Raw genomic sequence first — 26,738 nt, 5'->3', positions numbered from 1 at the left:
GACGAGTGCTAAAAGCTGTGTTTCCTAGTACATTGTATCAAAGGTGCGATGGAATTAACAAGGATGTCGCAGGAGTTCACATTTTTTTAAACTGCTTTAAAATGTTATTTTATTAGAATAATGTCCATTTCAAAAGTATTTATCCCAATGTTGCTCATATCAACTGTTTCATAAACCCTAACTTATTACTTCATGTTCTATCTTACTGTACACACAAATAAAGTTGATGAAGGAATAATTCAAACTGGCGGAAGCTTCACAAAATCTTTTTTTTTTGTCTATCATATATATTATGCATTCTAAGCCCATGCATATTATGTCGAATGCATATTTGGACAATCGTCTCACTGTGCACACATAACAAAGGGAGAGATATGCATCTTTGGTATAGTCAATAAGAACATGAAGGTTGTTTTCCACTTAATTTGTTTTGTAGCCCCCCCCCCCCCTCCCCCCCACACACACACACACACACACACACACACACACACACACACAAACAAACAAAAAAACAAAACAAAAGAAATCAAAACATTAAACGTGGGCGACATTTAAAAAGGTACAAACCATTTTTCTCATCATACATAACTCAATAGAAGTTTGGTGCATATACACTGAACTCCCGTTACAGTGCACTCCTGTTAAAACGAATAAGGTTATAACGAAATTCCGGTTAAAACGAAGTAAAAATTCAGGCCGCAGCATTATCCACTCTGTGTACAATTGTATTTATATTGTTTATTTGTTCGGTTATAACGAAAGTTCGAAAAGTGCCGGTCCCAAGGACTTCGTCCACTGTATTTTAAACGAAGTGCTCGGGACCTATATTTTTCTCTCGTTATACCGACATTTCGTGATAACCGAAGGAATAAACAACAACAACAAAACCGAGAAACAAACAGAAAAAAAAAAATAGCGGATAATGCTGCGGCCTGCATTTTTATTTCGTCGTAACCGGAATGTCGTTAAAACCGTGTTCGTTTTGTTATAACGGCAGTGCACGTATCGGAGAGAGAGAGAGGGAGAGAGAGAGAGAGAGAGAGAGAGAGAGAGAGAGGGGTGGGGGTGGGGGAGGTTGCGGGTGGCTGATTTACCACTGCAGCTACCATGATATGCACAGGTATCTGGCTGGTGAAAGCAAAACATTGACGAAAATACGTTACTCCCTGCAATTCCTATCTAGTCTTGCATTTGAAATTCAGTTTGTAGCTGCGTTACATATCAATAGGACAATTGGCACAGACCACCGTCGTTTGATAGAGAGCATTTCACGTTTCCTTACATATACACTGTCTTGTGAAAGGGTTAATCAAGATATCACATGAATAAAACAAAAACACAAATGAATCAGTTGCAAGATAGAGTGTTAGAAAGCACTGACAATGTCTTCTTTACTAATGCCTTTAATCGCTAACACCGCTGAACAATATACAATGTACAGTATTTAATGAACATTGATATTTACGCATTTTTTTTTCAAAAAATGGTTGCATATTTGTTTTCGTTGGTTTCTTTTTTAGTTCATTCTCTGCTGATAGACAATGAAGGGTTTGACTCTCAAACCTCTAGAAGAAGTGATAAACTAATGCATATCTATCTATGTATATCTGGAAGACGACTTGTGACTCAAACTACAGAAAGGCTTCAAGATGAGCACTTGTGACATCATCAGGGTCATGACCCTCTGATCGCTTTGTACACACTCAGCGGACTTCACGACATCAATGCACATACAATGTGTTACATGCATATCATACATAAACGCATTTGCTTCAATACATGGTGCTGTCAAGGTTACATCGAACTTTCATCATCATTACAATTTGAGAAAAATGAAATCCAGTTTTCATTCTCTCAATCCAATCCAATCGAAACGAAATGATTCCATGTCACCAGACGACTGTGTTCAAAAATTGCGTTCTTGATATTTGAGTATCAGAACTCATATCAGAGATAATACGTCTCATGGGCATGGCTCAATATCCTTCTCATCGACAATATCACACAATATAAAAGAAGATATTTAACAGAAATTAAACACAAAAATATGCTACGGGCTCTTGCTCAATCCTACAATCAATGAGAAGCAGTCTTTGCCCGTTACATACTCTCACATGAATTCTCTCGCAAATGCATCACATTCACGTGATTTCAAAATTACATTCTTTTTTTTAACTGCACAATTTTAAGAAGTGAATACGCTCGGTATTCATTTAGGGCCTACATTGTATCACATATAAAAAAAATTATATACATGTAGATGTACACTGTAATATAATACGCAAAATGCATCACTCATCATTTAAAAAACGCACACACACATCTATAGTCACTCCAACAGCTAGAAAGAAGGAGTAGAATTGCTGCATGCACTATGATTACGACGTAGCTTGACAAATTAAAAAGAAACGATAAATAAATAGAAAACTATTAAATTAGAACTCAGTAATATGGCAAAACGATAAGAAAGAAGTGGAACGTATAATAACGTCTGCTACACAGTAATATCATGAATTCATGTACTTCAGTCACGTTCAGTATGCAATTAAGACACAGACTATCATAGAGCGAGACACTGGGAAGAGCCATCATATAGGTACACCACAACAGGTACTCTTGCACATAATATGTTGAGCAGACATAATATGCAGTCATCGTAAATTGTTATGATGCCTTCAAGCTCAACATTATGTTATATCATCAATATCATATGTTCGAACTACCTCTTATACAAAGTCTGCTGTGAAATATAAACCAGCCCCGAAGCAAGTCTATTGCAAATTCATTTCCAAAACAACAACAGCAAATTAACAAACAAACCTGAGCTGTATTATTCTTGAACCAAAGAATACTTAGAATGATTCATTACACACTGTTGGAAAGTAAAGATTGTAAACAAGTACTGCTGGAATATGTTGCACATATAATATAGCACATGAATCTACAATAACCATGATTCAAGAGTTTAAAACAGCAAGGAACATCTACATTATACAAAGTTTCTGAAGACACAATTAATAACAATCTACTGCATTGCTACATTTCTATTATTGAAAAGATAGAATAGTGTGACATTGGCAACTCATACAGGCAGATGATATCATGCCTACGCAGCTGGGATTAAACATGAACAATGCTTTGAAGTGTTATAAAAATCAAGAGCAACAGCCATAAACATGAAACCCACCTGTGAGCACATATTTTTAAGAACATTGCTTTTTTTCTTTATTTTTGTTCTACTCTGCTCAGACAATTCTATCAAAAGTACACAAAACTCTAATCACAGTTCTGCAAAGATTTTTCCTTTTTCTATAGCAATACGAATAATGTTTAACCTCGAGTCAATATCAGGGGGGAAAAAAAGAAATAAAACTTAATTTTCATCACGTTTGTAAATGATTCCAAGTCTGACCCCACTGTACGATACTCTTCAAACAAAAATGGAAAAACAAAATAAACCAATTTCATTCCCCATATATCAAGATGTATCATGTCACACTATAATAAATGTAGTTTTGTGAATTAGTGTCTGCACAGCTAGAACTCTTCAAACATGATCCCATACTAACCCCCCCCCCCCAAAAAAAAAAAAAAAAATCACAGTAGAAGAAGAAAATTTGCATAGCAGTAGTAATTTATATTTGTGTAGGTCATTATTGATTTAGTTTGGTATGACTAAATGCATGTGCTTTATCAGTCTTTATTAAATGGTTCCCATTTAACTGAACCAAATATGCTACATTAAAATGGCTGGCTGCTGCATGCTTGCTCAAGGAGATGTGAACATAGAGAGTAACACTGTCTTTCCCAGACATGCTGACGTACAAATTCATCATGACATACACAGTATATGAGGCAGAACATTTCAGTGACTAGCACTTTAGCAAGGTGTGGTCTAGTATCACGGTCTAATGCTGTCACTGTAGTATTCATTGTTCATAGTCAGACTACAGCATATACATGTATATATATATATATATTACTTTCTATTTACCATTGTAAAATGTTTAATTCACTACTATTTGGTTTGCATTGAAAATGGACAAGTACATGACTAAAAGTATCAAAAGGTGTAAGAGTGTAACACTAGTATTCTAGATTGACAACTTAGGTATGTAGTGGAATGACATCTTTTGGTTTTATAAACACTGAATTTGCCAAAAAAAAAAATCACAGCACAAAACTGCACAAATGCACTAAATGATACATGAGTACTCTTGAAGTTGCATGTACGAACAAAACATGTTGAGTGAATTTGTGTAAGCCAGTGCTATATAGTTAATATCAAAGTAGCTCGTTGAAAGAACCTACAACCTGCCGTTGCACATTCATATGAAAGACTCAGTTTGAGGCTGTCGTCACGGCAACCAGAGATGAAAGACAACCGTTTACGTTTTTATCACATGTTGTGGTTCTTCTCATACTTTGGACTGCTATGGTGTATGAACGGAATCAGACCAGCTGTGTACTGTGAGAGGAAAATTACGTCAATGATTATTCATTGTTTTGCCTGGAATTGGCAATTTGCTTTTTCTTGCTACATATTTTACACTTTTCCCCTCCTTGAAGAAGAAGGGGATATTTATTTTTAAATTTTCTGTGTAAAAAGGTAAAAAGTAATACTAATAGAATGAATCACAGTTAAGCTCACTGCCCGTGGCATATTAAAAACAGACAATCAATAATGATGATAATATATCATCAGATAGGTATGACTTTTCTGTAATTTGTCTTCCTCTGTACAAATGAAATTTGTGAGAATGTAGTTCTGCTGATCTGCATTTTTAACAAACATGTCAGAAAAAAAGGAACCAGTGGGAATCAATCTTGTCATCTACTACTTTCCGGGTGGTGAACCTACTACTAGGCTATCCCCCATAGCCAGTAGTGACACAATGAACTTTACTTTGAACAGATACCAAAGCTCCAAATTCAGACATTGTGATGTTAAGTAGCCAAAGGACTCGTGTACAAAGCATATCAGATGAAAGCAAGAGATATCAAGTAGAGGGGTGAAGAATTCCTCAATTTGTCTCTCCTCTTTACAAATGAAATTTGAAAGATCACAACTGCTGATCTACATTTTAACAAACATAGTGGAAAAAGGGTGATAATGCAATGGTTAAATAAGTTAATTATCATCCATGGTGCTTTCACCATGATAACGCAATGTCCACAATATCCTCTTGAGACAACTGTGAATGCATAGACAGATTATATGGGTGAGAATTACAGGAGTATAAGATATGAGAATGGCTTCAGGGATTAGGTAACTGTTCTCAAAGAACTATGTAATTGGAAACAAACATACATCATGTAAATCAATAAGTGCTACCTTAAGCTACAATATTTGTTTTTCTTTGGTAATGTCTTCTATAACAATTTGTAAATGTGACCCACGACTATGCCACGACATCAATATCAAAGGTGGGCATAGCTGAACGATTCTAAAAATCTATGGACATTAGTGGAAAAATGAGCAAAGGAAGTGGGATTCTATCAGGAATCCATGGACATTCTCAAATTCTGAACAAAAAATCTGTTTTTCATTTGTGTTACAGATGGGTATACAATATATTCCATTACAATTCCAAATTTCCTTCACAGTTTCGCAGTTTTACAGCAGATATTTTGTTTGTTTGTTTTTCATCCAGTCGCTAGGTGTTTTACCATTTTTTGAGAGATTTTCTGGAACAAAGTGAAAAAAAGATGCATCACTAGAAAATCTTGGTCTGTCTAATTTCAAAATGCCAATAATCAGCTAATCAATATTTGTCAATTTTTCTTTCTTTTTCTCCCCCTTTTTTTTTCTTGGGGGGGGGGGGGGAGGTGGATATATTTGTGGGTGTGTCATGAATGGAGGCTATTGGCACTGGTCTTAACCCGTTGAGGACGGACTAATTTTGCTACAACACGCATTTCCCATAGGCACCTGCCCAAGTATACTCGGGACTCGTCCTCAACGGGTTAAAGGTAGGAAAGTTCATGCATTTTAAGACAGTCTGTAGTGCTCACCTGTATATTTGACTTTAGTTGCAGAACACTGGCTCTAATGTTGCACCTGCATTATCATACATAAGTAATGAAAAATAATGAACATGGTTACACATCATGTTCATTTTGTACTTACGAAACATGAGTTTGCTATACACTAAGTCTATACAAAGGGAGATGAAATAATCCATTATATTTACATGTTCATCTGTATTTTTGGCAGACATTTAAGAAAATGCTAAATGCTATAGGACAGACCTATAGGGGACATATTCCAGCGCAAACAATGATACAATTCAGTCAACAAAATCTATATATCAATAATATTCTTGTATCTCTGTTTTTTTCCAGTATTCTGCTGAAAAAAAAGAAGTGTTTTTCATATATCTTTTGATTGAGTGGCTGCACTAACTAAATATATGAATTTAAGTAACAAAGAAAGTTCTGCATTATTGAGTGTAATACCGAGAAATATATTTTTTTTTCTTGTCTGAGGGTTCTATATTTCACTTCTGAAGCAAGAATACAGAAATTAGCGGAGCGGCCTCTGACCTGGTGTGAGCGCTGTTGATCATTGAGTGCACTTACGTGAGTATTATTTGGCAATGAGTGCTGAGTCCAGCCAGTATGTGCCACCAGCCATGGAGTTGAGTGACCGCATTCAGCGGCGACGGCAGAGCCTTGCGGGCAGCTCTGATGGCCAGATAAGAAACATGCAGAGGACAAAACACAGAAGTGCTCAATGCTTATAAAATCACCAGAGAATTACCAGGAAAGTAATCACATTTGGGGAAAATGGAATTACAAGATAAAAATCTGCCCCAGGCTGGTGTTCAGCAAAACCAATCTATACTTAGTAGGGTAAATGAATTCATAAGCTTCAATGTGTGTGAGATACCTGGCTAATATCATTACAATCAAACCAATGACCAAGAGAAACATATTAACAAAAAGGCAATTAAATATGAGCACATCTAAAACAATAACAGCATTAATGCAGCACATAGCTCTACATGAAACAATGAGGAAAAAGAAAATAATGTCAGATAAGTGTTAATCTTTGCTTGAATAGCTGTAAGGTGGAAACAAATGACTTTGCAGATGATAGTGACCAGCCAAAGATTATTATTCATTATCTGTGTTCAGTTGTTGAAGACTGCCCTCTATTGGGCATGCTGAGTTAGTCACCTGATGCTTGGACAGAAGTTGTTGTCCACATTCCACAGGAAGAATGCAAATGCATAGAGTGCTGTGCAGTAGAAATACAAAAATCTATCCAGTTGCTTGCTGCAGTTTCTGGAAAGGTAAAACAGAGAGAAAGAGATTGTGCATACAGATAAAACAGTTTGCACTACAGTATCATGCTACAGGAACAGCTGTCAAAAATGCCCCCTACAAATCGAATAATACAGATAAAAATGTGTGTGATATTCAGACAGCATAGAAACCAAAAAGTCCACATGAACCCCTTTGTACAAGAAAAGAGAAATAATGAATAAACAATGCATGAATGAAATATATAAAAGAAAATCTACCCCAGAATTTTATCAATTTCATAAGAAAAAGAGAAAAAAGAATCCCTACAGAACAGTGCGAAAATGATCAAAATCAAATAAGAAAAATAAGGAAGTCATGGCATTCTCATATCTTTTTTCCATTTTTTAGATTTTCATTACTATTATCATTTTGTTTTTGTTGTTGTTGTTGTTGTTGTTGTTGTTGTTGTTGTTGTTGTTTTTTTTTTTTTGGGGGGGGGGGGGGGGGGAGGGGGGATTCTTCTTGGCCAGCCATGGGGGTTATTCAAATCAGCAAGATGATGATGTCATACTCGCACAAATTCTTATTCATTTTATATCAAAAATTCATGTCTAACCATATTTGATATTAATACTGGGTAGTCACCATGCTGTTCTCAACAAAAAATTTTTGCAATCTTTAATTTTGTGCCTTGGAGGACAAAAGCAAATGTGCTCAGTCATGCGTAAAGTTTTCTTTATAATTAACCTATTAGCTTAATAGCCAATTAAATTACCTTTAACATGGTATATAATACATTGATTTTCATTAAGATCTTCTATGAAAAATATGACTTTGAAAAAGTGTTTACTATTTGATATTAATACTGGGTAGTCACCATGCTGTTCTCAACAAAAAGGCCTCTTTTATCAGGACACTACTATGATGAAATGAAAAGTTTGCACAATCCTCTCATAGAAAACCTTCATATAACTTGTCTCCTGTCTTGCCTGATACCACTGCAGACCAAAATCAAGGCTACATGTATTATAGTTCCCCAAAATATATTTTCTCGTTCTTATACTGTCCAAAACTCCAAGGAGATAAAATCACTAAAGCATTCATTTGACAACTCTATACAAGCCTCCCAGGTCTGTTCTAGGCTTCATTCAATGCCTGAAATTGCATTTCAGTAGCCACTACATGGACCACTCTATACAGGCGACACAAACCCATGCCATAAATATGTAATGATATGGCTTGGGCAAAGGCCATCAATACACAATGATACTGAACATTTCATAAACTAACACATTGATGATACTATATAATTCTGAAATAGATAAAAAAAAAAGATTAACATTTTTAAATCTGTTAAAATAGTGTGAAAATTCTTTTAAAATACACTCAGCAAAAAAAAACAAAAAAGTAACTGCTTTTTCAAGTTTAGATATCTCATCGAATATTTGGTTGAAAGCTACTGTATTATATATCATTTTGAAGGTATTTGAATTGGCTATCAACCTAGTAAGGTCAACAAGAAGGGAAACTTTATGCATGACTGAACACCATTGTTTTTCTCTTCCAAGGCACAAAAGCAAAAATTGCAAAATTGAACAAGTTGTCATTCATGCATATATGTTCTTCCATGGAACAATAAGAACGATAAATGTCACACCAAAAGAAACCTTTGATCTCTATGATATTTCTAAAGCCCAAAAGATCAATGAAGGCTAAAAATAATGGAAAAGAATAAAGCATCTTTTGTCAAATCTAAATTCAAATGAAATATGAGAAGAAGTAAAAATTAACAAAAATGGTAGAAAATTGAGGGATTTTTTTTCAAATTAAGAAATTGTAAATAATGTTTGGTTCTGGAAATTGTCACATGGACCCTTTAATCACTAGATTAAAAGAAATAAATAAAGAAATTCTGCTCATTTAATCATCTTTATGCTTATTATTCACTATGTCATTTGAAGTCTGACTTGACAGAAAATTCTTATTTTTCCCCTTAAGTTTCCCATTTTAATTTTCTTAGAGGTTATAAAGAGATAAAGAGAACAAAAACTTATTTTTCCTATTTCATTCATGACTTTCATTGCGCAAAACTGGTCTTTTGTTATCAATGATATTCTGAAGGGTATTTGCAAACGACAGAAAACATGTCAATTTTTGCAATTTTTAATTTTGTGCCTTGGAGGACAAAAGCAAATGTGCTCAGTCATGCATAAAGTTTTCTTTATAATTAAGCTATTAGCTTAATAGCCAATTAAATTACCTTTAACATGGTATATAATACATTGATTTTCATTAAGATCTTCTATGAAAAATATGACTTTGAAAAAGTGTTTACTTTCTTTTTTTGCTGAGTGTACATGCAGTGTGAAAAAATAACATGATCTGACAGCTATCAAAGCATGATTTACTAATGATTATGAGTTGATGACAATGTACATGTAGTTAATATTCCATCAATGATATCATGTAAAATTGAAAGTACATGTCAGAGAAAGGGAAAGCATTAATACAAAGTAGCATGGAACTGAGATAGATGGCAGACAGACAGACAGACAGAAAGGTATAAGCATTCTGTGAGTTTTAGAAGACAGTTCTGTTAATCTGCATTGTACAGCATGAAATACAATACACATTCAGGTTAATGTGTAAGTAAGACAACCTTTTAAGAGAATGTTCTAAATAATGGTTGTAGATGGCACAAGATATAGAGAGAAAGTGAACACAACTGATATGTCACATATATACCACAATGAAACAAGTCCTAAGAGATCAAAGCCAGTATGTATGTGTGTGCCTGTGCTCTTTTCTAATGTTGTTGTTTTTTTTTCTAAAAGGTAGAGTTTCACACCTAATAATCAATCAAATGATATAATGGAATACAGAAATTATGATATTTAAGAATTGAGTTTAGACATACATTGTACTCGCGTGCACTGTAAACATTACACATGTGACATGTCATTCAACGAGAGCCTTATTATACTGGTTGTCCTGGAACATTACATTTCTAATATATTACCTGGGTCAAGGACAAGTTCATCTTGATATACATTAAGTGAATGTTGCAATACTATAGTAAAACACATTAGTGAAAGTTTGAGGAAAATTGGACAATATCCTTTCAAAAGTTACAGACTTTTATACTGATGTAGTTTAGATGATACCATTGCTGGGTGAGAAGACTACTACAGCTTGTGATGTCTCATGCATAGAGCAATATAAAGAAAATATGAGGAAAATGCAATGAAAATGAAACCTTTTTCCCCTGTTTACTTTTTGAACATAATAAAAGAGCACCTGACTTGCCACTTTCAGAACGCAGGGGAAATAGTATTTCCTTTAACAAACATCAGTAACTAGTCAAGGGAACAAGTACGTTTTTTCAAAAGCTAAGATTTTGTGGAATGCCTTTATGCCATTCTACGCATGTAAAATCACAAACTGTAGTAGTCTTCTAGTCCAGCGGTGACTGCACATAAACTTAAAAACCAAGAATTTTTTAACAGATTGTCTTATTTTCCTCAAACTTTCACTGATTTTATTTTGTTCCACTCATAATGCTGCATTCATTCAATTCTCATGTATATTAAGACGCACTTGTCCTAACTTTCCTTTGAAACATAAAATTTGTCTTACTTCCTGTTCTTTCCAAATCAAGGGAAGTGAAGTTGCATATGAAGAGTTTGTTTGCAAAAACCGATAAGTCCATATTTGCCAAATGGAGATATTTGCGATTAAAGGTCAAGAAAAATAAAGAGAATAATAAGAAAATTTTTGCTTCTTTTGACCATAACTTCAAAAATGTACCTTTATATGTAGTGACCAATATATCATTTAAAAGGTATCATTTTGTACTTTATGACAGAGACCGTACTTCAAAATCTTCAAAAATGGACTTATCGGTTTTTGCGAACAAACTCTTCATATATTTCAAAATATATTATAGAATGGGTAGCGAGAATCCTGCGATCTGATTGGTCGAGAGCTATGTGTTGATTTTTACTGGCCGCACGCTACGTACGCTGAGTCACAGTGGTAAACATGTTATCGCGCACTTGTAGCAAGAGTACGCGTACTTGTAACAAAGGTTTGCGCACTAAGCAAGCGTTCGCGCACTCAGGTTGGCCATGCGTCCAGTAAATACTGATGCATGGCTGGCCGTGCGTCCAGTAAAAACTGATGCATGCTCGTTTACGGCAAGCCAAAAGGAAATGCATCCAGTAATTTTGTCATGGGGTAACACGATAGAAAAATGGGTTTTTGACAAGAAAATTACCCATTCTATAAATCAGATGACGCACATGTCTTTTCGTGCGTCAGTCGGAATATAGTGTGCATGCGGTAACTATGGAATTTAGCCTAAACCCACTCGGCTTCGCCTCGTGGGTTAAGCATTCCATAGTTACCTTATGCACACAATTCCGACTGACGCACTCAGACCTGTGCGTCATTTGTATACTGACTTCTAACTCTTTCACACATAGAACCTCCATTTCATAATCTACACAGAGATGAAGGGATGGTTTGCCTCTTCTTAGAGGGTAACATATGGCAAGGAAGTTCAAACACAAGTTTGCTGATCCATGGCCTTGTAATTATAGCAATCAAGGTGGAAACACTACCTACTCAGCCACCTGAAAATTGATGCATGAGTTTCAGATGTAAAGAAGCTAACTAGGAAAGAAATATAGAGTCTTGCAAAAGAGTGGACTGCAATGAACGAAGGAAAAAAAGAGCAAAAGTCAGAGAGCTTCAGAAATTTTCTCTATTAGTATTCACATTTCATAAGCCATGTGCCATCCATCATCACCTTGTGACCTCACCAAGTTAGATTGTGACCCACCCTACAAAGAAAGTGAAAGTCAGGATGAATTAAAGGGGAATTCCTGCAGGTCAAATAAAAGCTATTCTGAAAAGAAACAGTAAAATTTTGCAAGCACAGCAGTGAAAATTGAAAACTATTGATGAAGTCATGAAATTACAAAGTTTCACTAATTTTGGCAAAACGGCTCTTGAAGGATTGATATAAATATGCATGTGTGTGAGTTGATGATGTTATCATGTCACAAGTTTCCACTGAGGGCATACAAAAAAAAGATGATGATCCTGCATGAAAATGCCAAAACATATCGTTCCTTGCTGAATAACTTCAGAATAATGATCAGTCATATATACTAGGATTTTTAAGAGGGGGCATAAGTCAGTAAGTTTACAAAAACTACCAAAATTCAAGATTTTGCGTACAGTCACATACTATATACTTGTATTTATGGTACATGTAAGTTGTGAGGGAATGACATCATCAACTCACTCTTTTGTATATATACTGACTGTTCAAGAGTTGTTTTGTGCAAATTTTTGTGTAATTTTTAATTAAATTTTCACTATTGTGTTTGTAAGAATATATTCTTTCTTATCAGATTAACCTTTATAAGGTTCAGAATTCCCTTTTGGGGGAAAATTCACTAAACCAAACATGACATCACACGTTCTGCAAAGGGATTGGATTTGAGAATGCGAGATATGTCATCAAGATGCAGTTCAATTTATTTAGGCAGAAACTGCATTAATTCACACAACACCTACTTCAGAGCTATAGTATTTTTTCTTCATAATCCTACAGTCATAAATAATTAATGAATACATTTTGACAGTGTGTTTGAGTCTGCCATATTCATCAAAGTCAATAATATACATTTGTACATCGAGGAGCTTTTCACTCTGGAGGAGGAATTCACAGAAAGAAAGAATAACAAGGTGAAAGAAGGATGAGATAGGCTTAAAATGCCTAATGTGTAAAGGAAGGCAATGAAGTTTCATGGTTTGAAATAGTGCATGATGGAATAAGTGAACAAAACCATGGAACTCTTCCTTTCTTACCGGAACAAATAAATACCACGTCCAACAAGCGTGAACACTAAAATACCATATGCAACCTAGAGTAAGTAGAAAGGAAAGAAATGGATGCATATTTACTAAAGGGTTTTGAACTTGTTTGGGGTGGTCTATATTCAGAACAAGTACACTGTGCAGTAAGCATCGCAACTGTCTCATGCTTCTTTTTTTTCCAGGGCTATCCAAGTGATCTAACAGTAAATGTAATTGCTGCATTCTAAATTATAGGAACAGCAAAATGAATGAGAATGGTGCTTATATCACATGTTTTTATAATTCTGAACACTCTAAGGAAGGGATGCTCTTTTATTTTAAGGCATAATTGCAGTCATGATTGGAGAAGATAGAAGAAGTGAATCTTCAAGTTATAAGACTTTACATTGACCTTTTTTTCAACAGCTAAAACTTCCCCGAACACTCCAGATATATTGGAAATACTAGTATTAAAAAAAAATCATTCCCAATACAATATCATACATTTCTCTAATATTTCTTTGTTTTCATTTAAAAAAATAAAATATCAAAATGATATGAACACATCTAAAGTAATATAAAAAGTTGTACATAATAGGGGCAGCTTAGTGGAACCAGCCATTTATTTCTCATTTTTGGGTATGAGATATGATTGTCTTGAAAAATACTGGTAACTTACCTACATTGGTGCAGTCTTTAATGCATCACTTAAAGAGTTTCCCTAGAAAACGGCAAAAAATGCTCTCCTTCTTCGTAAACCCCACAAATTTGATACAATGAGAGAGGAGATCAAGCTCCTATGTTTAGATATTCTCTGCTCGTCAATGGTCTCTAAACCCAGGGAATGTCGCTACAAATTACACATACTTTGCAAAGGGACTGAAAGCTAGCAAGTCAAAAGCAGTGCTTGGGGCACCAATGAATGAGTCAAATGTGCAATCAAAATAGTACAAAGAAGTCCACTGCAGAACAGCTGCGGTTCAGAGAGCATTAAAGAAAACAGGAGCCCTGATGCAAGATTGAGCATAACAATAGACATGATTTAAAAGGAGACAATAATATCCATGTGTGTATGATAGAATGATGAATTTGAACAGAAACATTTTTTTTTAAGCCACATGGTTCTGCAATATTATTGACAAGCTTACAGGGACTGCTCTTTTCTTATTGTTGTACAAACTAGTCCAAAGGTCAGAGGTCATGGCTTACCTGATGGAATAGTGGATTTATTACAGTGAGGTAGATAACTGTTGTTAGCGTACAGTACGTTAACAGGAAGAGGAATAGCTTGGCGTTGAAGGCACCTCTTTCAGCGTGGCTCTCATACCTAAGACAACAACAACAACAATAAAGAAATGGAATGCAATAAAACATGAGCGATAAAAGAAAAACAAGTATCAAATGACATCATGCTCATCAAACCACAGATCATTAAAGATCATTCTTTTTTATTATACCATTCTCCCATGTCTGGTATCCTGGCCAGTAAAAAGCAAGTCATGGAAGATATAAAAGTGAGAGAGAGAGGGAGAGAAAGAGAGGCAGAGAATATAATCTGCAATTTACAAGTTGCTTGCATGAACTTGTCAAATCCTGGGCATACTGTATTGTTACAATATAATGGAAATGTGCATTAGAATCATGGACAGATTGGGTTCCACAGGAAACACTGGTGTAGTTCTCATTGCACTCACAATATTTATTTTTTTTTGATGGGGGGGGGGGTGATCTTGAGCATGACCTAAATTTCAATTTTTTTCACCGTAAGAAGAGAAATAATGCATTTTTGCATTTTTTTTTTCCACAGCAGTGAGAACACTGAATCGAAAAATGCCATCCTGATTGCAACCATTTTTTTTGGGCAATAATAGTGGCACTATATGAAAGAAGCAGTGAATAAATTACTGTTGGAAAGAACAATGATTCAATTTTATGACATCTTAATGTGGAAAAAAAAAATATTGTACAGGATGTTTACAGCAGTTTCAGTTCCTAGTGTTTACCTGATCCTTGTTACTTGTACCAGTTACTTTTCTTTCAACAGGAAATGTCATTTTCCTGTCCTTGTGGGTGATTTTCCCCCAGAGCTTCTAACTAGACCACATATACAGCACAACACATTATCATAGCTTCTTAGATCAATACAAGGTACATTGTATTTTGCTTCTCTTTTCAGTCATATTGCCTGTAATACAGCTTGTTTCTTGCATTGGCATTATACATGATAAGACTCTATAACAACAATTAAATTTTAGTATATTGTAACAACCTCTCACTAAATATATATACTTCCATAATTCTGACCTTGCTACCCTTCATTTTTGGCCAAAATTAGGCTCCTGAAACAATTATACCATGTATATCATAAACAAACACTGATCATAAACAAATTTCATATCTATTTATGTATCTATTTATATACACAATCATCAATGTATGTATGCATGCTCTTACATCATGACATTTTTTACGCATGAAGAGAGAGAGAGAAAAAGAACCCCAAGGTATATACTTACGCACAGTACACGAATGCCACTGATCCCCATATCATTGGTAACTCGTCGAGTAACTGAGGGTAAGAAGAGAGAACAATTAAGATAGTGGGACAAAGAGAGGCAATGTTATTGTCAGCTACTGTATACATGCTTGACACCTTGAATTGAACAATATTTCTCAAAAAAAAACCCTGTTAAAACAGGATGCTGTTTTTATGTATGTGTCCTCTTTTAAGGAGGTATTCAATTCCATTTCATACTGAGGTCCAAATTCAAGATCCTACTATGAAAGCAAAACATACAATCATAACTACTTATGTCAATAGGTCTTTTTGAAAAGTATGCTTGGTGTTTCTGGGACAATTTCACAATTTCAGTGATGATAGTGATATGATGATGGTAGTATAATATCTCACCTTAAAGGGATAGTACAGTTTCGGTTTAGATCATGGGGCTGCAGGTTTCCAACATTTTTTTATGTGTGTATTGTGAGCATGCACGCTTTAGTGCGCAGATAGATATTGACCTCAAATGTGCAGCTTGAACTTCCAAGTTCATTGACTCAACAGTTGCCAGAAAAAAAAAAAACATCCTTCCAAAATTCATAAAAATCCCTGGATCACTACCAGAATTTAGTCATTGATCTGTTCCTTGTGTCATTATCAACTTTTCCTGCAAGTTTCAGGCAAACCCATTTGCAAGTTTTTTAGTTAGTTTGCAAAAAGACACACAAACAAACAAACCAACACTGACAAAAACATACTCCTTGACAGAGGTAATTAAATAGCACTCTCCATACTGGATACTATACATAACATAATTTACATTACTGATTATTATGACAACAGTTCACAGAAAAAAATGAAGATCTTGACTACTATGTAAAAGAGGGTATGTGTTTCTAAAGCATTAAATTAGTTTTTTTTTTTTAAAACGAACAACTACAACTAATAGCAAGCAGGCATGATAATTATCTGTATAAGGCAACATGGCAGAGAGTTTTGAAGGTTAGATCTCAGACCTGAAACTATGCCTGCTATCATCAATCATAATAAAATAAAAAAATAAAAGTTGGTTTGGGGTACTCGACACTCCAAACATGTAATGTGTCATTAATTACTGGAAGACAGGTGACCAGACAGTTGCTTAACTTTCTATCAATACTGCACCTAAAATTCCTTGTATATCTTTTCAGATGTATATTATACAACTGGAATTCCATTAAACTGCTCTTGATCATGGGATGGGACAAAACATATTTAGTCACCTATTGAGCCAGTCTGCCTGGCCACTAGCTGGATTGATAATTAGACCAGCCATGTTTGCACAGGAATGCAAACAAATGGTGTGTGGTACAGAAACTCTGAGTTTGAACTCCATAGAAGTTGATTTTCCACCAGTGAATGACAAACCTCCTTCAGAATACCTTTGTTTTAGTCTTTATCTGTGTTTAGAGAAAGACAAACAATTGTCTTGACTTGCAACTACAATATGTGATTCAATGCTTCGATAGTAGTCAACATCTAATGAATAGATTCAGTATTACATTTCTCAGAAAAGGGAATAATCCATGAACATTGTGTGAACACACTGTAAGAGCTCAAAGAGGGTATCAAAATATTCAGTTAATACAACTTGGAATGCTTGACTTAACAAGAGCATGAGTCAAGGTATGGTTTATATATTTCATGCTATTCTGACACCAAATGCAAACCATAAGAGCACAGTGTATACAGGCCTTAAAAGTTTGGTGACACTTGAAGAGCTTGTATTGAAGTAGGAGTGACATGATTACAGTACACAAATATTTGTTCACTAGCTATTTTCAAATATTTGACTATGCTCACGTAAAATAATGTATAATAAGATTTTATTTGTTTATGGATAGTCTCTGCCTGCAACCTCCTTTCCCATTACTGGCTTGGGAGATCAATGCTCTGAAGACGTCATAGCAGTTGCCAAGTGTGTGTGTTTGTGTGTACACAGTGCTGGTGAAATTGGGTTTAGCAGTTGACTGCAGTTCAATCTGATTGATTTCAGTATTTTGATTTGCAACTATATGAAGAGTTTGTTCGCAAAAACCAGTAAGTCCATTTTTGAAGATTTTGAAGTACGGTCTCTGTCATAAAGTACAAAATAATACCTTTTAAATGATATATTGGTCACTACATATAAAGGTACATTTTTGAAGTATGGTCAAAAGAAGCAAAAATTTTCGTATTATTCTCATTATTTTTCTTGACCTTTAATCGCAAATACACGGAATCTCTATTTGGCAAATATGGAATTATCGGTTTTTGCAAACAAACTCTTCATATATATATATACATATATATTTTTTTTTAATCTTTTTTTTTTTTAATGCTGACTGCATGGTAAGTGATAGTGCTGAGGTATAGTGAATATGCTATAGTAATTTTGTGTGGTAATCCTGTGATAACAGTCCTGTACATGGTAATGTCCTAAAATACCACAGGAATATTCCTGTGGTACTGATCCTGTGGTAATTACCACAGGAACCTTTTGTAAGGGTTGTGAGTGTGATTGTACTTTTGTATTTTGTCCTTAGGCTTTCCAACATGCATTTGAGTTTCCATATGCAGATGTATGATATTGAGATGTAAGTATAAAGTATGAAAGTAAGCATAAAAAGTACATACATAATGTGCTACATAGTAGCTATACTAACGCAATAGTTAATACTTTAATTAATCCACCGAACCCCCTCATACCCTTGATCAATGATTTTTTGATATAGATCTTAAAGGGATAGTACAGTATTGGTGGAGATGAGAATTGGACTTCTAACTTTTTGCGAGACACCAAGAAAACACTTATGATATAGTACAGAGCATACCATTTTAAGAGGAATTCAAAGTTTATTTGATGAAAATCGGGTTTGGAATGACTGAAACATCCAAATACAAAGTCAAACAGAACGATCGTAATAAAGTGTGGGTCCCACACTATTAGAATCGCTCTTTTTTGGATATCTCAGCCATTTCAAAACCAATTTTCATCAAATAAATGTTGAATTCCTCATAGAATTACATGCTCTTTTATATTTCATTAGAGGTTTCTCAACATCTCACCAAAAAATGTTAGAAACCCAAAATTAGGTCTCAACCAAAACTATACGATCCCTTTAACTTAATTATCACTGCATTCAACATATTTACATTAATTTGTTAGGTAATGGGTGTGTTTGTTGTATCTGCTATACTTTGCATCCTTGTGTACACACTCTGTGTAGTGACCACAGTGGAAATGAGCGTGGTCAAGTTAATATTTAACTACGGAGACATGCAGTTAATCAAGTAGGGCTTATTAGCATGAAACTGTAATTTTGGTATATGATTAATTGGATCACTAGTGTTTGTAAAGATACACCAACTACTGCTAGTTGTAAAGGACTTTCGGTTTAAGGTACAATGGGCATGCGTCAGACACTCCACTCCAGTGCACACAATTTATTTGGCACGACTACAATGCAGCTATAGTGTAGCTGATGGTGTTGTATGCAATGCTGGTTTATAAAGGATCAACACTGCCCTGAGGGGCAGGGGAATATCTCATGCCACATCAATTCAACTCTTATGCATAACCGACAACCAATGATTAATAGCTCAACAAATCTTGTAATTATTGTCAAAAACTATTATTCGTAGATTTTGTTCACATGGTCTTAAAATCTTGCAATGCCTTTAACTGTAAGTCATGAGTAATGATAGCATTATAACACTTAACTTTTAACAGTATTTGTAAATGCACAATCCACTTTTTAATATGTATGATATTGATGTGATATATGTTCATGGAATTGCCTATTACACCCCACTCCCTACATCAATGGCGTAGTTTGTATGTCTGATACTCTTAAACTTTCCAACTGCGACTGTGCACACAAAATCCCACGCCTACATACTGAAACCATGCAGTGTAATCCCTCCCCCCCCCCCCCCCTTACCTGAAACCACTGTGCCAATTTGACCATGACGTGTAAATAATAGAGAATACACATCACAGAAACTTCACACTCTATTAACTATCTTGGCCTTCAGGCAAAAAAGAAAGACTCATCTGCCTATATATTACAAGGCTTGAGGCTCGACAAAGGTGACAGAAATTACAGTATTGCATGAATGGGTGAAATTATCCAAACTCTCATATTATTTAGCCTATCAAGTCCTGGGGTAATTTTGCTGCATTACTTATCCTCTTGCCATCAGCAAATTGACAACTCTAAATTTATAGCATAAATTGTAGGTATATAATGGAGAAAAGTTACGTGTGGATGGTCGAATTCATTAAAGCTGTACAAAATCTGAGAGAAATTCATTAAACTTTTGAAAATGTAAGGGAGAAGAGGAACTTTTGAAATGTTTTGCAGTCTTTAGAGCCATTTATTTAACATTTATACAGGTTTTGATTTACGAACATCAAACAGCTCAAAAGGAATATTTACATTCTATACCTCATGAGACACATGCAGTAAATTTAGCAAAAATTATAATCAAAAGATGCAGAACCAACCACAAAAATGTGGTTTTGGGAGCTTGAGGTGACAAACTATTTAGGACTTATCAGAGTTAATTCAACATGTTACCTGCATTCCATAGAGTAAAGTCATGTGAAAGCACCAAGAACCCACACCAACAACTGTGAATAAAGGTGAGAGAAAAAAAAAGGAACACATATAAATAAATAAATAAATAAATAAATATATATATATATATATAAATATATGTATATATATATATATATATATATATATATATATATATACAGGTATACCTGTGATATGCCAGTTGCTATTTCAAATAGATTGATGAATTTCATAATTAAATAAGGAAAGGCAAGACCACATTTTCATGTTCATCAACAAATCTGGTCCCAAGAATATAAACTGCTCTCTAAAAAAAAGAATCGAGTGAAAATATTCACTCTTAAAGGAGTAAATTAAAAAGAAGAGTGAATTTTGAGTGAAAATGTTCATTTTCACTCATCTTAGAGTGACCTCAGTGATCACTCCAAAAATTTTTGAGTAATCCTTGAGGTCACTCCAAAATGAGTGAAAATGAACATTTTCACTCAAAATTCACTCTGATTTCACTCTTTTATTTATTCACTCCTTTAAGAGTGAATATTTTCACTCAATTTTTTTTTAGAGAGTGATAACATCTTTTACTTATAAAAGCAGCTACCCAGCTTTCTTGATCATTTTGGACTGAAACACACTCCTGAAAGCTCTCTTTGATGATCACTTACTGAAGAGGCTGAGGTTGGCCCATAAGAACCTCGACTCCACCACTTTGTCCCTCCACATAATGACCGTTGAGATGACCGGTAGCAGGATCATGAGGACATTGGTGACGGTGTTCCCTGCCACAGAAGGAGAGAACAATCATTGTACTATGCTTAAAGGGATGGTACAGTTTCAGTTGAGATTATGGGGTTTCAGGTTTCTGACTTTTTAAAATGATTATAATTTTTTTATAGAGAACAATTTGTATGAGATATGAAAAATCATATAATTCCATGAGGAATTCAAAGTTTGTTCAATGAAAAATGGTTCTTAAATGGCTGATATATCCCCCCCCCCAAAAAAAAAAGAGAAAAGAAAAATGATCTAATAAAAGGTGGGACCAACCTTTACAGTAGTTAGGATTGCTAGCTTTGTGTTACTTTGTTTTTTTTTTATATCGCAGCCATTACAAAACTGATTTTCATTTAAACTAAACTTTAAAGTGCCTGTAGTATGTTTCATTTCAGAAAGTGATTTCTAAGTGTATTGCAAAAAAAGTTAAAGGCTGATATCCTTACTTTAACCAATACTATACCATCCCTTTTATGACAGAGTACGAAAGTATGACATTATAGCCATTCATTGCCATGGAAACTGGTTTTAAATCACCTCACCTGACTGGAATATCCTGTGACAAAAAAGGGTGGTAACCATGTCCTCACCTGGTTCCAACCCATACACTGCCCAAAACCTTGTGCAGGTTTTTTTTTGTTTTTTTTTTGTTTTTTTGCATAGAATTAACCAGCTCTAAATACTTTAAGTTATAACAAAAGATTGTGACATCATCACTTTGGTATTTGATCTACATGTATTCACTGATGTGCACACTTTAGCCAGTACGTGAGCTGTTTGTGTTTTCTGTGTGGCTTGCACCATGGATTGAAATGGATTGCATTCATCTCCTTCTTCTTTCATTTCGTGTTCTGTCATTCTGTTGCACTGTCATAATGGAAAAGAATTCCACATGTGCCCCTCCCCCCACAAACATAGGACTCCATGGTGTGTGTTACTCTCTAGGACACCGAGATCAATGTTACCCTAACCTTACCCTAACCCTGATCCTAACTCTAAACTCTCACACCGACCCTCCAAGCCACCTGAATTTAATCATATCACTATACATATCACTTTTTTTTCAATTTTGAATGTATGATTTTGGAAGTATTGCTATATTCAAAGACAGTTGTTGTCAAATGTTACAGTCATTAATTTCTAAGGTGGAATAACCGTACTATACAAATTAAATATGCCAATTTGATATGACAATACTACCAGTATATACGGCCATTGAAGTGCATGCATACAAATTATCAAGATGACATATAGACAGATCACTCCATTAACTTATTTCTTATCTGTCTATAGCTATCTGCCTGTCCTCTACAAAGAGAGAGAGAGAGAGAGAGAGAGAGAGAAAGAAGAGAGAGAGAGAGAGAGAGAGAGAGAAAGAGTATCAGACAAATCAACACCATAAACCGGCTAGGCTATAAATACCATCAAAGGTAAAGCTGAAAAGTGCATCATTCACCATCTTATAGAAACCCAGGCACACACATGAAACTACATGATTGTGTAGTTGTATAATAGTCTTTATGCCTAGATCCGTAGCAGATCCTTGGGAGCGCACTGAGTGCACGCCCCCCTTATTTTGTTTTAAAACAAAAAATAAGAAGAAAAAATGGGGGGGGGGGAGCTCGTGCACCCCCTTTAAGGTTTTATAGAATTCCTGGATCCGCCCCTATAGATTCAAGTATCAATTTGTCTCAGAGACACCATCATACAACAATGTACTGAGGTGACTATGAGAGTGTGATTATTCCCACTTCACGTGATTACAGGTTTGACCATGTATGACTAATAAAAAAAACCCAACAACACCGACTATATAATTAAAACATAGGAGTGGTCTGTTGGTCTTACAGTGCAAAAAACATCTCGTATTGACAGTGAGATTTGCAACCGGATTAAAACCTCGCGTATATCATTCGTAAATAAATCTACGTTCTGGTGCATGAGAATGACTGAACGCATTCGGTTATCAAAGCGAAGGACAATTAGTAACTGTTACTATAGTGTCCAGTGACTGTGTTAGGCCTGTTAACCATCTTTGAAAACACATAAACCTATATAGGCCTGCATCTCGGTCATTGCAAAGTCCTTTCATATATCGCTAACTTACAGTATTCAGCGACATAATACGATGAGACGTAGTTCTCTTCACACCAGTCCAGAGTGGAGGTTGGAGCACCCCAAAATCCTTCGCCGTCTTCGGGAGACGGGGGTGCAGGCGCCATGATTGGGTATGTTGGTTGGATTGCGTCCTTAGTTACGGCCAGCAGACACACGTTGTTTGCTACATGCACAAGTTTGGCAGGTGGATGTTGGTAGGCAAGGATCTGGAAATCGGACAGTCAATTTACCCGCCAAGCGGTAGGATCCTACATGCTGTTTCCAAGCTGCGCCCTGGCCCTCCGCACGCTCCGCCTGGCGCTTCTGCTGGCGACAGAATGCACTCCAGCGTGTTGTGTGCGTGTTCACTAATTCACACGATGTGTACACTGGTAAGCAAAATCGTCACGCTTGGTGAGCAAATACCAATCAAAACACGCATAAACTGGGTCGTCGAACTTTTTCGATAACCAACTGGAGTGTTTGCCTGTGATAACTGTGGCGCGTAGACGCATTGTGCAATTAAACCGCTAGTGTAGGTTCTCTTGAATGATGGGATCCGTTCAGTCACGAAAGCGGTAGGCACGCCTATTGTTTACGTGAGATAGATAACAAAATGTGTACCTTCACTTCGATCAGAAGTGAAGCAACGGTTTTTCCGACAAGATACATTCGGTCTCTTTTAGCCTTGTTTCTTTTCTCATTGTTTGTGTGAATTTATCAATGCATGAAGATGCAGTCTTTAATATAAAGTTTCCTCTTTTTTAATCTGTGTATTAGTCACTGATTATGTTGGTGTCGACAAACGCCGTCGTACCACAGGTAAATTCAAATTTGAACGTGTATGAAAATACAGGCCCGTAACTAGGATTTTTATGGGAGGGTTCAGAATTAGAAAAAGTGGACCACTTCCAAGATTAATCAACTGACAAGCAAAAAAAGAGCAAAAACAAAAACGCTGCAGTGCAATTTTCTGGTGCCACAAGCACAAGCCCCCTTTCATTTTTTTTTTTTTCAAACGGGGGGGGGGGGGGGTTCCACCACTCATTTTTTTCTTTTTATTACGTTTATGTGGGGGCTGCTGGCATCCCACTCCGAACCCCCCCCCCCCCCCCCCCCCCAGCTACGGGCCTGAAATAACATCTCAATTTTAGATTCATTTTGTTTGAAGTGTACTAATTGTTAAAACAAAAGACTCAACTGCTAAATACTAGAGGATGATGGGTGACATAGCACATCTCCTGTTCGCCACATAAAACATATTCCTCTTTAATTGGAAACCCACGTGGACCAGGGATATGTGCAAACAACTTGAAGTGCACACGTGTTGCCGGGAAATGCGCACACACTTGCACATTTCTCGTAGAAATTGAACATTTGCACATTTCCCGACGTCATGTTCGCACATTCACCGCTGATGCTAATTCAGAGATTTGCACATTTCCCGGCAAAACAAAGTAAAACAAAGTGGACCTCTTTGTTTTTGGCAATCTCAGCAATTTCAAAGCCAATTTTCATCAAATAAACTTTGAATTCCTCTTAGAAATGTATGCTCTTTCATATTTCATAAAGTTTTCTCATTATCTGACACAAAAAGTTGGACACCTGAAGCCCCATCTCAACCAAGACATATCATCCCTTTAAAGCGCCTGGACTTTGACCACTTCCCCGCAGGCACGAGAGCAAGCACCTTTCAGAACCGAGTTGCTAGGAGAACACGGGCAGAGCTTAAACGTAGTTTTGTCGAAGAATAAAATACATCAATGTAAAGGTTTACTTATGTATACATGGAATCAACTAATACAGCTTGAGGAAAGAATTTCAATTATTCTCGTTGACCCAATATAACAGTAGGGCTATAAACGCTGTCAATTTACGGTACTTTCAGTTCAAAATATTGAATAGATTGGTACATACAAATAACATATCGAAAAGAATTGGATCGATTACAAGAGAAGAATGTTTATTTTATAATATACATGAAGAAACTATAATACATTTATTGAATGAATGCCAATTTGTTGATACACCATGGACTGAAAAATTATATTCAAGACGGTAAATTAATTAATATAAGGAGACTGACATGGAAGCGTACGTCATGGATGTAACGCCTTAAGCTTCTCTACAAGAAAAATGTCGGCTCTTCATGGAAACTACGACCTTAATATGTGATAAGTAAATATTTTTCCTGGGAAGAACAAATGTGATCTCATGAAGAACTTAGTGTTGGAAATAACGTGAAGTTTGCGACCTTTTTGTGAAGGACGGCAACATGAATGAATGTGCCATCGTTTACTGAGGAGTCCTGCTAGTCCCACATGCACTACCAACGGCTCCAAGAAAGCAGTGACTCTGTGAGTATCATATACTACATGTGAGACTCTTACATTGTTGTTACGACTTCATTGCAACATCAGCCTTCTGCTCCTATTTCCTGTGTTCTAACATGTCATTAGATTTTTTTCGCATCAAATGCTGATTGGATATGTGACAACTGTTTGTGGGATCAATTACCACCTCTTGAATCTCCAGATGTACCCACCATAACACAAAACAGAAGGTGCACATCGTTCCATGACACACTCAGTTCACCCGTGCAAGCCAGTCAAAAAGGGGCAAATGCAGATTCTTTCAAGTGTGAATCAAAAGGGATAGGAAACACTAAATGTGAATTCAACAAGGTGAAGGGTTTTAAGATAGCCCATTTAAATTGTGTGTCACTTCTAAAATATTTTGATGAAATTAGAAATTTTATACTGCGAACAAATATTGATATACTGACTCTAAGTGAGACTCATCTGTCCGCGGACATAGATGATGGTGAACTTGTTGTCCCTGGTTACTGTTTACTGAGGCGTGATAGAAATCGCCATGGCGGGGGTGTAGCTTCTTACGTAAAGAATGAGATCAATTTTGTCGCTAGGCAAGATCTCATTGAGCATAATTCAGAACTGGAAATGATTATTATCGAAATCAAACAAAGTAAGAGCAAACCTTTTTTTGTTATCAGTTGGTACCGCCCTCCTAATTCCAAAGCCGAGGTATTTAATGATTTTGAAATTGTTATCAATAACATAGATAATCTAAATGTGGATTATATTTTACTTGGAGATCTAAATTGTGATGCATTGAGTGACAGAAAGTCATGGCAAACTACCAGACTATTTGATATAATGGATTTGTTTAATTGTACTCAGTTAATTTCGCAATATACAAGGGTAACTGCGACTTCCACTTCTGCAGTAGATTTGATATTTACTAATTGTCCGGATCTTAATGTTCTTCTAGCGGAGTCATTGAAATATCACTGTCAGATCATTACATGATATATTGTATTATTGGTAAAACAACCAGTGAACCTCAAGACAACCATCGATATAAGATAAATCGAGATTTTAGATGTTTTAGCCCTGAAGCATTCATCAGTGATGTAAGTGATATTTGTTGGAACTCTGTGTATGAATGCAATTGCCCTCAGGAAGCATATGACATTTTTATATCTTTGTTGATAGAAGTCATTGATAAGCATGCACCAGCACACAAGCGGAGGGTAAGAACAAAAGAATCACCGTGGATGACGAAAGATATTCTAACTTCAATTCGCTCCCGGGATCGCCTTAAAGCTAAAGCTAAAAAGAGTAATTCTA

The 26,738-nt window shown here is 35.7% G+C and overlaps 1 protein-coding gene across 1 annotated transcript; it reads right to left on the bottom strand.

Annotated features, from left to right (window-relative positions):
- Nucleotides 1-5,153: 5,153 nt before the first annotated feature.
- On the bottom strand, nt 5,154-23,213 carry LOC139723824 (alkaline ceramidase 3-like). Its single transcript, XM_071635031.1, has 10 exons — nt 23,099-23,213; nt 20,883-20,996; nt 20,221-20,273; nt 15,636-15,688; nt 14,329-14,446; nt 13,132-13,187; nt 7,183-7,290; nt 6,583-6,687; nt 6,016-6,061; nt 5,154-5,195 (listed from the first exon to the last, which is right to left on the bottom strand). The coding sequence occupies exons 1-10, from the start codon at nt 23,211-23,213 to the stop codon at nt 5,154-5,156; spliced, it is 810 nt and encodes a 269-aa protein (XP_071491132.1).
- Nucleotides 23,214-26,738: the final 3,525 nt, after the last annotated feature.

This window comes from Diadema antillarum, unplaced genomic scaffold (assembly GCF_040938485.1).
Source record: "Diadema antillarum isolate AM-2024a unplaced genomic scaffold, OU_Dant_1.0 scf00000201, whole genome shotgun sequence".
Taxonomy (NCBI): Eukaryota; Metazoa; Echinodermata; class Echinoidea; order Diadematoida; family Diadematidae; genus Diadema; species Diadema antillarum.
The sequence above is the reverse complement of the archived record's forward strand: the minus strand, read 5'-3'. Positions and strand labels throughout refer to the sequence as shown.